Source organism: Canis lupus, chromosome 7 (genome assembly GCF_048164855.1).
Source record: "Canis lupus baileyi chromosome 7, mCanLup2.hap1, whole genome shotgun sequence".
NCBI classification, from domain to species: Eukaryota; Metazoa; Chordata; class Mammalia; order Carnivora; family Canidae; genus Canis; species Canis lupus.
Window position 1 is genome coordinate 28,147,694 of NC_132844.1, and position 14,816 is coordinate 28,162,509.

At 35.9% G+C, this 14,816-nt stretch overlaps 1 protein-coding gene across 9 annotated transcripts in view; it reads left to right on the forward strand.

Moving 5' to 3' along the window:
• The window catches only part of CEP162 (centrosomal protein 162), a 97,668-nt gene that overhangs the window by 44,035 nt on the left and 38,817 nt on the right, over positions 1–14,816 (forward strand). For all 9 annotated transcript variants that reach the window (XM_072832171.1, XM_072832174.1, XM_072832175.1 and 6 more), the window contains 5 exons: positions 5,573–5,706; positions 5,966–6,193; positions 6,710–6,850; positions 9,044–9,156; positions 10,799–10,904. In XM_072832171.1, the coding sequence (XP_072688272.1) occupies positions 5,573–5,706; positions 5,966–6,193; positions 6,710–6,850; positions 9,044–9,156; positions 10,799–10,904 (722 nt within the window). The remainder of the gene's footprint in view (positions 1–5,572; positions 5,707–5,965; positions 6,194–6,709; positions 6,851–9,043; positions 9,157–10,798; positions 10,905–14,816) is intronic.

Consider the following 14,816-nt stretch of genomic DNA (forward strand, 5'->3'; position numbering starts at 1 on the left):
AGACTGTCTTATATGTCACATAATGCATATTTTTATATATTGCAGTGCTTCTGTTAGTTATTTCCTAATGCAGTCATTGATATTGACAGTAGGAATGGTAATTTTCAACTTAGAAGCCCATGCAGCTATTAAAAGAAATAGAAGTGTTCAGATCAGACCAACATTCCTGCTGCCTTTAAATTCCAGGGAGAGAGAGCAATAGAGCCAGAAGCATTTTATCTTTACCTTTGTGATTAAATTTAATAGCTGATCAATTTCACCATTATTATATGGTGATATTTGTCATGAGAAGAATTGTCTTCATTGGAAAATTCATTTCTAGCTTGAAATTAAGTCCAGGACCTATTTAACTGTATTTTAAATTCTTTAGGCATTAGAGACTCTCCTGCCTTTGTGTGTGTGTGTTTGTTGCTGCAACCTGTGCATCTAAGATGGAAAGGAAGGCCAAGGCTGATTTATATTAGAGTAGAGGAGAACAGGAGCAGGAGGTGGTTATTTTGGAGAGACAGGAATATGATTCTATAGGATTAATTCAGGCATCCTTTCCTCTTGTTCTTAACCTGTAGGCCTCTCATTCCTTTCCCTACAAAGTCTTTGAATTTTCTTGTTTTCTCTTATTTTTGAAATGACTGTTCTATGTGCAAGTGAAGATGACAAGGAGCCAATTAAATAGAAAACTCTAGAGTTCAAGAGGGAGGTATGGACTGCAAGATATGATTTAGGAGTTATTGTTAAAACTAATATAGATGGTTTTTAAGCCGTAAGACTAACAAAGGTTATCGAGAGAGTAAACATTGCAATAGAAGAAAAGCAAACCAAGGCCTGAGCCCTGGGCATGCTAACCTTAGGAGGTCAGGAAGAAGAGGAGTAACCTGCAAAGAGAATAATGTCAGAGGAAACCTGAATGTGTGGGATCCTGAAAGCCAAGTGAAGAAAGGAGGATTGATTTATCTATCATTTGCTGCTGAGAGAGAAAGGAAAATAGGAACTAGGAATTGACCTTTGGGTCAGTAAACTGGACAGTTTCCACACTTATGCGGCTGTAAAAGCCAGGCTAAATGAGAATAGGAGAGATAGGAGGGATACTTACTTTATTGACCAGGAGGAAAGAGTGTAAAAGGCAGGAAAAAGTGTGGTAGTAGCTGACATGGGAAGTAAAGTCAAGAAAAAGCTTTTTGTTTTGCCTTTTGTTGTTTTGTTGTTGTTAATGGTAGAAATAATAGTATGCCTAATAGTATGTTTATGCTTTTTGGAAAGATTCAGTAGATTTGTGATGGTAAGAGGGGAAGAACTGCTAGAGCAATGGCCTTGAGTAGAGGAGGTGTAATGGAATCTAGTGTTAACTGGAAGGGTTGGCTCTAGATAGAGGCATGGATAGCTTATCTATAGAAGCAGATGGGAAGGGGGAAGACATGGGTACAGATAGTTGGTGGTTGGGTAGAAATGGTAAAAGAATGTAGATGATTTCTTCTGATTGCTTCCATTTTCTCTAAGATATAAAACATCATTAGCTGGCATTGTGGGTGGAGTTAGGAGTGTTGGAGGAGAGAAGACGACATCCTGGAGAACTAGACTGCCTGCAGAGGAGTCTTCTTAAAGTTGGTGATTATACATTTAAATTGATACTAGGTAGTGTATTTGTGTGTGCATATCAACATTTGCTACATGATTGGAGGTGTTGAGTAGTTGTATAGTTGGATTTACCATTTTGCCAAATGAGTGCGGTGAACTGAGACAGGAGCAAGGGAGCTAATGGTGTATATGGAATTCAAGTTGAGTAAGGAAGGAAGACAGGACATCAAGGGGTGTAATACAGTGTAAAACAGGTAGAAACAATCATCTGTGAGTGCCACTGATGTTAAAGGATTGATGGAATTCAGGTACCAGAGAGCATAAAGTGAAAGATAGGATTGACAGAGAGTAAATGCCTAAGACTGAGATTAGGAGTGATTGTGTTACTGGTAAACAAAGGCCTAGAGTATACCAATGGAATTAAGTAGCTGAGGTGGAAGGGTTTTAAGTATAGGGATCCAAAAGCCAAGGGTTGAAAGGATCACCTAGGAGTATATTGAAATTACTAAGAATGAAGACAGAAGTAATATCACATTTGGTGGAAAAGAAATGAGGGGCATGATTTAGAGGTCAGTGGATGAAAGCAACAATATTTTATGAGTATTTTTTTCATATTTTCAAAATTTTATAATATTTGTGACTACCAAAATAAAAACAGAAAAATTGACATTAAAGTATAATGATAAACTTGACTGTCCATGTTTATACTGAGTTACTTTTTTTCATTAGACTATTAAGTGTGATATTTAAAAATCCTTTTATTATAAAATTCCCCCAGAGCAATTTTAGTTTTATTAAGAAGAATTTTAATTCCTTTGGGATGGTTGTTACTTTTCGCAGGTTGGGTTCTCCAACTAGACTCTGAGAGATTAGTATACAGAAAGTCTAGAGAACACACATGTAATCAGCATTGGTTACGATGAAAAATAAGCCAGCTGCTGGGGCTTACTCAGAGTTTCTCTTTTTTATGTAATAAGAAGGCAGGGATAGGCAGTTCAGAGCTGGTGCCATTGTGCAAGGAACCATATCCCTTCTTGTTTCATGCTGCAAAAAAATCCTTCATCTGTGAGTTTTGTCTTCATTATCAAAAGATGGCTACTTAGCCTCCAGGCCAGATCGGCAGGAGAGGTAAAAAGGTCTGTGTTAGTTAAATCATCAAATTCTTCATCGGGAAAGTAGTGATTTTCTGGACACCCCATATAAGACTTTTGCTTTCATCTTATTAGCCTGAATTTTGATCTTGTGGTCACCCTCAGTTGCCTGGAGTCCAGGGAAATGAGACTTTCAACTGGGTACATTGCTGCCCAGGGTAAAATTCATACGAAAGTTTCTATTAATACAGAGGAGGAGGAGATTGGCAATTATCAGCACCTCCTGTGTGCTTGTCTTCCTTTTTATTCTAAATTAATTTTCTTTGGCTATTAAGTTATGTTTTTTTAGACTAATAAGTTTCTTGTCACAGAAGGAATAGTTGCTCATTATTTAAATTTAAAAATACAGAAAAGTAAAAAGAAAACAAACACTTAGCAAGAAGCATTGGGTGTCACACCAAGTGAGCATCATTTTGTGCTTCTCATGTGTATATTCTTGTTCTTATACAGATAAAAGGAAGCATAGATGAGTGGATGGAAGGAAGGAGACAGGCAGACATATGGCTAAATGGACAAAACATTTTGTAAGAATAGGATCACTCTTTACAAGTTCTTTTTTTTTTTAGATTTATTTATTTATTTTTGAGAGAGAGCCCATGCACACACACACAAGTGTGTGAGAGGGGCAGAGGGTAAGAGAGGGAGACACTCCCAAGTGTACTCCCCATTGAGCATGGAGCCCAACTCGGGTCTTAAGCCCACGCTCAACCAAATGAGCCATCCAGGTTCTCCTACAAGTTTTTTAAAATATTAGATTTAGTTTTTCTTAAATCTGTAAAAAGAAAAATAAACTTCATCCTAAGAAATATTATATTCCAAAAGATCCCTTTAAGAAAATAGATTTGAAAAACACTCAAAGATTGCCAAATCATGCTGCTTTTAACTGCATTTTCAATACTTCCCCCACTCACATACCTTTTATTCATTTTGATTGATTTCATTTTTACTTGTTCAAATTTATTTATTCTCTACTTCAACCTTAATTCCCCTCAGCTTTTGAATTTAGGTCTTGGTTCTGGTTATTAAAGAGATGGAATGTTTTTCATAAGTCGCTTAGCCATAGCTTCTCCATTCTGGAATTATTTTGGTTTGTTTCTTATTTGAATAAATTTCCTTGATGCATTGTTTATTTCAAGAAGGGTTCATGAGGTCCACATTCTGTGATGTTTTCATGTTTAAGTTTTATATCTAGGCAATTTTCTGTCATGTATAAAGGAAAAAGATAATGTCTGTGTACCATTACAAAAATGGCTACTTAGAGAAATCAAAATTAATAATTCAAGAAAAGAGAATTCTGGTATGAAAGCACTAGCTGACTACAACTTGAATAAGAACCACCTGCCACTCTTAGCTGCCACTTCCTAGACAGTGCTAGCAGATCACACCCCATTCATTGGCCACATTATTGGATCTCCAGTGACTTGGAAGGATGAATGCTGGCTTTTATAGTGACTCAGTTTCTTTATGAGAAACTCTCATATAAGAAATTTCTCCAGAAAACCTTCTACATGGAACAGTCCAGTTAAATATGACTACTACTCTGTAAGGAAAACTTCTGCATGCCTGAGAAAAGATTAGAAAAAAAATCTTTGGGTGAAATACTACTGGTAACTTGTTTCTTTTTTTTATTTTTCTGTATTTTCCAAATCTTTAATAACCATGTTATTTTTTCTTTAAATGAAAAAGTAAACTTTACACTCAAAAAGCTAGCATCTTGAAGAAATTATATTTAAAAATCTAAAATTCAAATTATTCGTTTACCTCTAAGGCAGATAAATAAATGTTTACTGACTGTTCAGCTCAGTACCTGTAGTATTTGAATATGGACCTCAAGATCTCTTCCAGGTATTTCTCATAAACATTTTTTTATTGTTAACTGAATAATTTATTGGCCTCAGAATTATTCTTACTGTTTGGGGAGTTACAAGGTACCTTAAAAGCTGAAAATTTGACCAGGATATACATTAATCACATTTTTTCTAATATATATTACCAGGATTTTATAGCAGTATTATAATTTATTTTTAAGTCAAATTTAGACTAGCTGTTATAAAATTTCCATGCAATTTATACTATTCCATTAATACTATATCTTGATATACAGTATTTATGTAAAAGTCTTACTACCTTATATTTCATAGAAGGGAAAACTGATAATGTATAAAATTGAAAATGCAGTTAAAAGCAGCATGATTCTGGCAATCTTTGAGTGGTTTTCAAAAAGCTTTGAAATCACATTTAATCTGAACTAAAGTGCTTCATAAAGTTAATCAGCTGCTCTTTGATTTATCATTTAGATATTCTTATTTGTTACTGCTGTGAATATTTAAAAGAATAGTTTAGGGCAGCCCAGGTGGCTCAGAAGTTTAGCACCATCTTCGGCCTGGGGTGTGATCCTGGAGTCCCGGGATCGAGTCCCACATCAGGCTCCCTGCATGGAGCCTGCTTCTCCCTCTGCCTGTGTCTCTGCCTCTGTGTGTGTGTGTGTGTGTGTGTGTGTGTGTCTCATGAATAAATAAATAAAACCAAATAAATAGTTTATTTAAAATTAGTAAGGCCTGAAATTATCCCATCCACATTCTCACTTTTTTTTTTAGCTCCATTTATCATTTGACATGAATCTTGGGTCAGTTATCCTTCTCTGTCAAATTGGGTAAAATGTTGATTATGGGCAGCAGTTCTGAGTGCAGTGAAACAGCTGTGTTTCATTGTTACACCTCAGCCTATTTGGAGATACTCATCTATCTTAGTGTTCCCATTGTATTAGTACTATTGTTATGTAATTGCTGAATACACATTCAACTATGTTTGCATTTGTGGTGCTTCTGTCCATTGTTTGCAATATTTAGAAATCTTATCTGGAACAAAAGTCATCAAGCCTGAAGCTCTGGGTAAACCAGCTTCCAAAACTGAAGGTTGCTTGGCTACTCCTAAGAAGGCTGGAGATTCTACAGAAACTGATTACTGTGTTCAGTGTCAGAATGTAGGTATTGAATTTCAAAATCCTATTCATAATTTTCTTGTTTTATAATACTAAAATTAAATAATAAATAATGAAATATATGAAATTTCTTCTGCATCAAGCATGATGTTCCAATCTTACTGAACATTTACTGATTTCCTTATTTAGTAGAACATTGTTACCATTTTTATTCAATCTGTTTTTTTTTTCCTAACCACTTATGTTCAGATAAATCTAATATGTAAATATACTATAATGAAGTAATTCTTCTCCTTAAAAGGATTTTTCAGGATACTGTGGTGAGAGTAAGGAGGCAGAGTTAATTATGTTTAAAAGAGTTCAGGAAGCAGAGGAAAAATGGAGGGGTGCACAAGCCCTAATTGAGCAAATTAAAGTTACATTCTCAGAAAAAGAGAGAGAGCTGGAAAATAAGATGGAAGAACTAAAGAGACAACAGGAAAAGGAACTCTTCAAACTGAACCAAGACAATTACATTCTTCAAGCCAAGGTACTAGACACATTGTCCTATTTCTTTTTATTGATTAAAAAATACTTGTACTTCCTGCCAAATGCATTGTTATCCTTTGTTCCTGGGCTGTTTGACTTGATGTATTTGCTGTATAAAATATGAACCTGGTTCCCAAGACTGCCTCCTCACAGCAGAGCTTAAATCAAACCCACTCAGAAAAAAATCAAAATTTAAATTGGCTCATTTTGATAACTTTCTTCTGTTAGCAGTCTTTTTTGAAAACTAATCCCTTAGTTCACTATGACCTTCCAAGAAGGCGATTTCAGAAAAAAACTGCTATAGCAGGCCTAGATTCAGAGAATGACACTGTGTAACATTTCTGAGTTACTCTCATCACCAGAACGATCAGCACAAAACATCACATTTTATGATTTAGCTGTAGTTGTTAATTTTATTGTTTTAGATCTATGTACCTTGAATTTTCTATTATTCTTCCTCATTTCTCACTTCATCATTTCCTTTCCTAAGTAAAATAATGTCTGTATTTTCTTTAAGTTAAGTAGCTTTGAAGAAACAAACAAAAAGCAAAGATGGTTACATTTTGGAGAAACAGCTGATCCTGTCACTGAAGAAAAATTGAAGCAAATTCAAAAAGAAATACAAGAACAAGAGACACTTCTTCAAGGATATCAGCAGGTATGGTGATTTTTCTGCACTTTGTGAATTTGTTCTTGAGATCCTTTGATTGTAAAAAAAAATAAGGCATATTAAAATATTTCTGTATCAGGTAATAGGAATTCTGGCAAATATGAGTAACTAATAATTGGACTAGCCTGAACATTTTTCATGGGTATATAAGTAAAGTGATTAAGAGCATGGGTTCTGAGTTCAAAGAATCTGGTGTTAGCCTTCTTTCCACCTTCTGTGCAGCTTTGGACAAATCACTTCACCTCTCTAGGTCAATTTCCCTATCTGTGAGTGGGGATGGTAATAATAGTAGCTGCCTCATATGATGATTGTGAAATTAAAATAAGAAAGTGCAAAAAAATAAGTAAATAAGAAAGCACAAACTAGCCTCTTAGTACCTGGCACACAGTAACCAATTAGTTCATGTAGCCTGTTATCATTTTTAATAGCTATATATTCCTTAGAAGCTGCCTTATTTTTCTTTAGTTTTCTGTAATGCTTTTCAGTAGATTATATGGACTAGTTTTCATATTATATTCAGTAATACAAATCTGAAATTAATTGCCGATGTGTTGAGAGTGAAAAAAATTGAATTAAATGAGAGAAAATCTGTGTGTCCTATAGAAGTCAGATATTTGGGTGACTGGGTGACAGGCACTAAGGAGGGCACTTGATGGGATGAGCACTGGGTGTTATCTATATGTTGGCAAATTTAATTTAAATTTAAAAAAAAATTTTTAAAAAGAAGGCAGGTAAAAATTTTTTTTAATTTTTAAAAAAGAAGGCAGGTATTTGCCATGTGTGGTAGATTCTTGGTGATGTTGACTATCTGCCAGCCAGAACAGGTTCAGTGATCTCCAGCATGAAAGTTCATCTCAATTTTTTCTTTTTTTCTCTTATTTCCCTCTCCTTCTCTTCTTCCATCATTACCTTTTTTTCTTTTGACCGTAAGGCATCAAGCCTGCTAATAATAAAGCATTGTCATCCAAGGATATCCAGAGGAAACATTGTCATATCAGCGATTCACAACTTTCCTGTAAATGAAATAGTACTGATTTTGTAGGGCACACTGCCCTAGACTTAGTGAGAACCTTCTAATCCTTTGCCTACCATTCTGATCTTGCTGTAGAGAGCACACGTTTTGGTTTGTTTGGTTTTTTAAAGATTTATTTCTCAAGAGAGCGAGAGTACAGTGGGTAGTGGGGGGATGCGAGAGGCCAGAGAGGGTTGCAGGGGAGATGGGGAGAGATTCCCAAGCAGACTTTACTCTGAATATGGAACCTGGAGCGGTTTTGATCCCAGGACCCCAAGATGATGACCTAAGCCAAATCCAAGAGTTGGTTGCTTAACCATTTGTGATAACCAGGGGCCTGAGAGCATGTGTTTTTAAGGAGTTTTCACAGACCCACAAGGATGCCAACCACCTTCTCCCACAAAGATAGCACATAACTTGCATATCTTTAGTCATTAAATTGCAGGTGTTTGAGGACAGACCATCTTACCAAGTACTAGTCCAGACATGGTGAGACAGTCCATGATTTTTATTAGATTCTCAAAGGTCCATCAGATTCTTAATTTTAAAAAGGTTAATAAGCCATACCATCTAAGCATAGATTGGTACTTTCTCCCTCTGATCTCATTGTTTGAGTCACTCTTTAGTCAAAGGCTGGTGGAGAAGTGGGCCTAGTCTCTGATCTGCCTTGTCCTTACACTTTCAGAAATACCTGGTCTCTAACTCCCTGCTCAGATGGAATTCCAGAAACAACCCTGGAAGCCCATCGTGGCTATCTCTATCCAGTGACTTCATTGCAGGAAGCCAGGCTAGAATCAGAAAATAGGGATGCAGACAATCCCAGCGGTCCTTCCTGACCCTGATCCATAGAGTTGGGATGTGGTTATTCCTGCAAGCACTCACCTTCTCACTCTTGTGAAATACAGTGCCTTGTACTGACATTAGGATCTTTGGCTATAGGAAATTTTGCAACTTTTTTTCAAGTAAGCATTTTGGAGAAAATTGTTTTCAGATAACAAGTTTTCTTCCGAAATGATATATAAAGAGTTTTTAAAAGATTTTGCTTCCTCAAAAACTGAGTAAATTTAAAAGACTGAAAATTTTTAAAAGATGTGTCTGTTGTGAGCATATATACTTATGCTATATAAGTACTAATGACATTTACAATGTAATTTTCTGTTTATAAAAAGGAAAATGAAAGATTGTATAATCAAGTGAAAGATCTCCAAGAACAAAATAAGAAGAATGAGGAGCGAATGTTCAAGGAAAACCAGAGTTTATTCAGTGAGTTAGCTTCCTTAAAGTAAGTCCTTTTTGAATTCTTAAAATCAAAGACACTTAGACTATTTCTAAGCATTTTATTGTTATATTAATAATACACTTATTTTTACTTAGAACTGAAAAATGCTTACACTGATTATAGTTCGTAACTTTTATAGATTTAATATTCAATGTATTTTTCTTTTGGTGTTAGATGACCAGTAGTACATATTTTAGTATTTTCTGCATACTCATATTTGAGTTTGACATCACTTTTAGGAAATTGAATATATAGTATTCCTCTTGGTCAGTCATTAAGCCTGAGTTGCTTAATCATTTCCCAAGGAACCATGTGATAATAATACTAAAAATATATATGTCATACAGTATCGGGTTCTGTAGAAATAGAGCCTGAGGTAAGGAGCCTTATGGAGATGATTTCTTGGAGGATAACTTTTAGGAGAAGGGGAATAAGAGAAGCAAGATGGGATGAGGGGAGGGAAGGTAAGTAAGAATGCAGTCTTAGCTGGGGACTGACTTTATTCTGTTCTCACCAGAAAGCTCAGGAAAACAAATTGCACCACAATGTTGGTCCTGCTTGAGGCAAGTGGAGCAGCCTTTAAACTCCAAAGTAATCAGTCACTGGCTGAGATATGCCTAAAGAAGGGAGTGGGGGCCTGTAAGCCTGGGGGCAGAGACTGCTGTTTGGCTGAGGGCATTTCTCCAGAGAATAATTTATGAGATGTACTAACCAGCACTCAGCACAGCAGGCTCATGGAGGACCAACGCCTGCTTAGGAATCCTATTTCAGACTATAAGATCTTTGGATATTATTACATCCAACTTGAACATACTAAATGAAAATAGCTGAACTCATAAACATGGGCAAGTTAGGATACTATCATCTTTTAGGAAATGGCTCCCCAGTTTTGTGTCACTTCACATAGACACCTAATCACTCAGGTAAGACTGCTATTAGAAGCTTATTTGATCTTTAATGTATGACCCAAGCCAGTTGTGATAATCTGCATAGGTCTGATGCATGAAAGCATTTATATCTGATTCCTTTTGGATCAAGTATGCCTCGGTGAAGTATTTTAAAATACCACATCTTACCTGGGTTTTAAAAGAGATCCATTTCTGGATCCCGAACTAGCTTTAATGAACTTTTACTTTTTAATGAAATAGATGGTTTCCTTACTACATTAGGATTAGATGATCTTATATGGATTCCTAAACTCCTTGTATAATGTTTCTAGAAAACCAGAAAAATTGATTCTGACTTCAAGTAATAGACTATGTCTTGCTTGTCAGTTACCATGTTTGGTGGTTTGTTTCTTAGAAGGGAGTCTAGAGTGATGTGACAGGGAGGATGTAACACCATAGGAAAAATGCAGCACATCTTTCTGGGAGATTGAGGTTTTTTTTCTCTGAGAATTAGAAGAAAATATTTTATTATAAATCAAGATGTTAAGGCTTCAATTCTTTTAAATTGAACAAACACCTCCTTTAAAATGTAGTTATTTTAGCTTTTTAATATTTTAATCTTTAGAATAAATAACTCTTTTTCTTCAGTGGCTCAAATAGTTGCAATGTCCATTAGATTCTTTAGTTTTAAGAATTGTATATTTTGTATTTAAGAGTACTTTGCTAAAAACAATCTTTTTGTTTTCAAAATAAATCAGAGAACAGATGCACAAAAATCGTTTTCTGTCTCAAGTAGTTGAAGATTCAGAGCCCACCAAAAACCAGAATTTTACAGATCTGTTAGCAGAACTACGGGTGGCACAGGTAAGTTGGACAAGGATTTTAACTACTAGTGATAGTAAAGATTATTATAGAAATTTCTGTATGTGTAAAAAAATCTGCTTATAAATTTTACACATTAAAAATTAGCATTTAGGGCAGACCAGGTGGCTCAGCAGTTTAGCGCCGCCTTCGGCCCAGGGCGTGATCCTGGAGACCTGGGATCGAGTCCCACATCAGGCTCCCTGCAGGGAGCCTGCTTCTCCCTCTGCCTGTGTCTCTGCTTTTCTCTCTCTCTCCCTCTCTCTGTGTCTCTCGTGAATAAGTAAATAAAATCTTTTAAAAAAATTTGCATTTAATATACATGTGACCTTAATAGAGAAAATGACATAATACTGGTTTTAGATGGCATTCTCTTTATAATCTAGCTTCTCATCTAGCAATCATCAGATAGAGCCATATTGGAGGCATAACCTTACTTAGAACATGTATACGTTATTTTAAATTCCTTATTGGAAATGTAAGCTAAAATAGGAAAACACTTTGAAGATGATTGTTCACCTTAAAACGTTAGTGAGCTTTCTACCTGTCTTCAATAGACTGTGCACTTCTATATATTTTTTAATGTATTCATGGGTGGGGGGGGGTGGCAGAGACACAGGTAGAAGGAGAAGCAGACTCCATGCAGGGAGCCCAATGTGGGACTTGACCCCAGGACTCCAGGACCACGCCCTGGGCCAAAGGCAGGTGCCAAACCACTGAGCCACCCAAGGATCCCAGACTGTGCACTTCTAGAAGGCAGAGACTATATTTACAAATATTTGCATCATGTGCACCTAACACCAATATGAAATAGAATAGCTGCTCCGTAATTTTTTTCTTTATTTTTATCGGATCATATTATAAAGGATATGGCTTAGAATTTTCTAAAGAAGTATTTATCAGTGGGAGAAGTTCTGGGATTTGGGGGCAAGTTAATTCTCTTTTAGGTAGAACAATTCCATGTATTGCGTGATTTTTATCATCCCTGTCTCCAGGAAATATGTGCTCATGGCACTCACCAGTGATTATAAAAATCAAAAGCACTGCCACATTTCAAAACTTGTCCCTTGTGGAAGGGTAGTTAGTTCTCCCCACTCCCTCCCATTAAGAATCATGGCATGAAACTAAAAAGCCCTTTTAATCTATTTGCATGACTATATGAATTAGAAAAATTCCAAATTCACACTACTTTTTTTATATAAAGTTTTGTTATACAGAAATCCAAACACACCCTACTTCAATAACATGTTTAACAGGTTTTTGTAGTGTATATAAAATGCAGCTTCAAATGTGAATCTGTTAGGCAACTTTCTTCATGGGCATACATAGCATGGTTAAATGGGTAGATAGGCAGATAGGTTAGAAGAAGGTGAATGGTTGGACTCCTCCTAACTTCCTTATCAATAGGCCTCAAAAATTCAATAGTTAAAAGAGAAATTAATATTGCTGTGTTTTATGAAGACTTGGAAAACTGCAATAAGGTTTCAAGCATTACATTAGCTTTATTCAGACTCTATTAATTAGTGACCTTTTAAAAGGCTATTTTAAAAGTATTTTTCTGACAGATAGGAAACTAAAACTGTCACAAAAGCATGAGAAAATACTGGATAAATTATAATAAACATCTTGTAAATACTTGATGTAAAAGCTCTAAGGAAAGTAAGAGAACTCTCTAGGGATCAGAAATGAGGGATAAAAACCTAACAGTAAACATCTGTTCCTAGGCCAGTGGTTCAGTAGCCCCGGGTCTGAGCTTAAAGAGCAAAGTGGAGACAGGACACTTGAGTTCAAAGGACCATATCCTTCAGTACAACAGCGGACTAGGAAAAAATCCACCCACCTTCACAAGGGGCTGAAATGTCAAGAAGCTTTTCTATCTTAACTTGATCTCTAGATAGGGAGGGGCAGAAAGTCTCCTGCTGAGTGCCCACGTTTTCCTGATTGTTCAATATAAATGGCATCCCTCCTGCCTTCGTTTGTGTTTTAGTATTCGAATTAACACTACCTGCAAGAGTTGATTATGCTCAAACTGAAAAAAATAACGTATACTGTGGTCTTGAGTCAATGATCACCTCTAGTGTATCTAGAAGAAACGAATGCAAAACAGCTCTTAGAAGTATACACCCTTAGCTGAGCTCACACAGTATTCCTGCAGATAAAAACCCACTAACAATATGCTTACAACACAAAATTACAAAACCCAAAGAAACCATCCACCATGAGCAGGCATGGGATGATTTAATAAACAGCAGCATTAGAACTTCAATAGAATTATTGGATAGACTATACTATAAAATAGACTAAAAATTATAACTATCAGATATATGAAATGCTAAAATATATATTTTTAAAAGATAATGGCTGAGAATTTCTTAGAAATGATAGAAGAGATGAATCTCAAATTTAGGAAACCCAGTGAGCCCAGCTGAGGAAAAACTAAAAATCTACATTTAGTCCCCCAATGGTAAAACTACTAAAGGCAGGAAAAACCTAAAAAGAAATTTTTTTAAAAAGTGTTAGTTTAAGATAATAGCAAAACTTCTTTGGAGATTTATTTCTGCAAATTCTGTAAGGTGGAATGTAAAACACCCTTAATTTTCATTTACTTTGGTATTCTGAGTTTAGTTGGGTTTATAACAAAAATTCATACTGGGAAAAGGCTCTAATATATATATATATAGAGAGAGAGTATATTTGTGTGCAATCTAACTTGTACCTTAAGAATTAATACCAATTAGTGTAGTATTAAAATACAAGTTAGGGGGCACCTGAGTGGCTTAGTCGGTTAAGCATCTGCCATCAGTTCAGGTCATGATCCCAGTGTCCTGGGAAAAGGAATAGTAATAATATGAGTTGTTTCTCTGTAAAGCATAGATAGAAACACAGCAAAAGCAAAGGTTCTGAGCTCTTTTTAGTATCTCGGGGTAGGAAAAAGAATGAGGCTGACCACCGCTTTCATTCAGTCAGCCTTTATTGAAGCACCTACCACATGCCAAGCACTCATCCTGGCATGAGCAATACAGGAATTACACAAGACAGGCATAAACTTGCTCACTAGGAACATGTATTCTAATAGAGAAGACCATAAATAAATAAATGAAATAATTACAAATAAAAAGATGTGCTTTGAAGAATATAAAAATAGAGAATAAGGGTGGGTGGGACAGAGAGGGTAAGGCAGTGGTCAACAATGTGCTTTAGGAGAGACACTCTGAGGAAGTTGTGTCAAGAGTTGAGAGCTAAAGAGAAGCAACAGCCAACTATGCAAAGATTGAGCCTACCAGCCAAGAGAAAAACATAAGCCCATATTCAGGAAGGGCCTTGTTACTTTCTAGAAGTAGCACGTCTGAGGCAGAAGTAGGTGAGTAAAGACAAGTTCAGAGAGGCAGAGACGAGACCCTCTCTGAATGTCTGCATAGTAACTTATAAGGGAGTGCAAGTACTTGTCAACCCCAACCCTGTCCCCACAGGATTGACCTGGGACATTACTAGCCTTCTTCAAGGTGGAAACATGCAAACATAGAGTGAACATCCATTTAAGTGTCAATTGCATGACTGGACTCAAGATGTTTACAATTCCTTTGAATTCTAAAACTTTGTAATTTTATGAAGTAGACTCTACTAGAGAGCATTTCTAAATTGATTGAACTAATTAAACAAAAGGTTGTTGTAGAAAGAGCCTGAGCATTCAAAAACGTGAAACTCAGTGCTCCCTTGACAAGACATCTACAGAAGGTCACACAGAAGAGTAAAGAGTTAAATGACACCATTAAATCTGTGATGCAGTTAGAAACCACAATTACAGTGTTTTAATGAATGGATTTATTTTCTTCACAAGACTGGATTTGGAATTATGAGATAGAGTGATAGAGAATTTTAAGAAGTTTATTTTAAAACTTAACTATACCGAGTGTA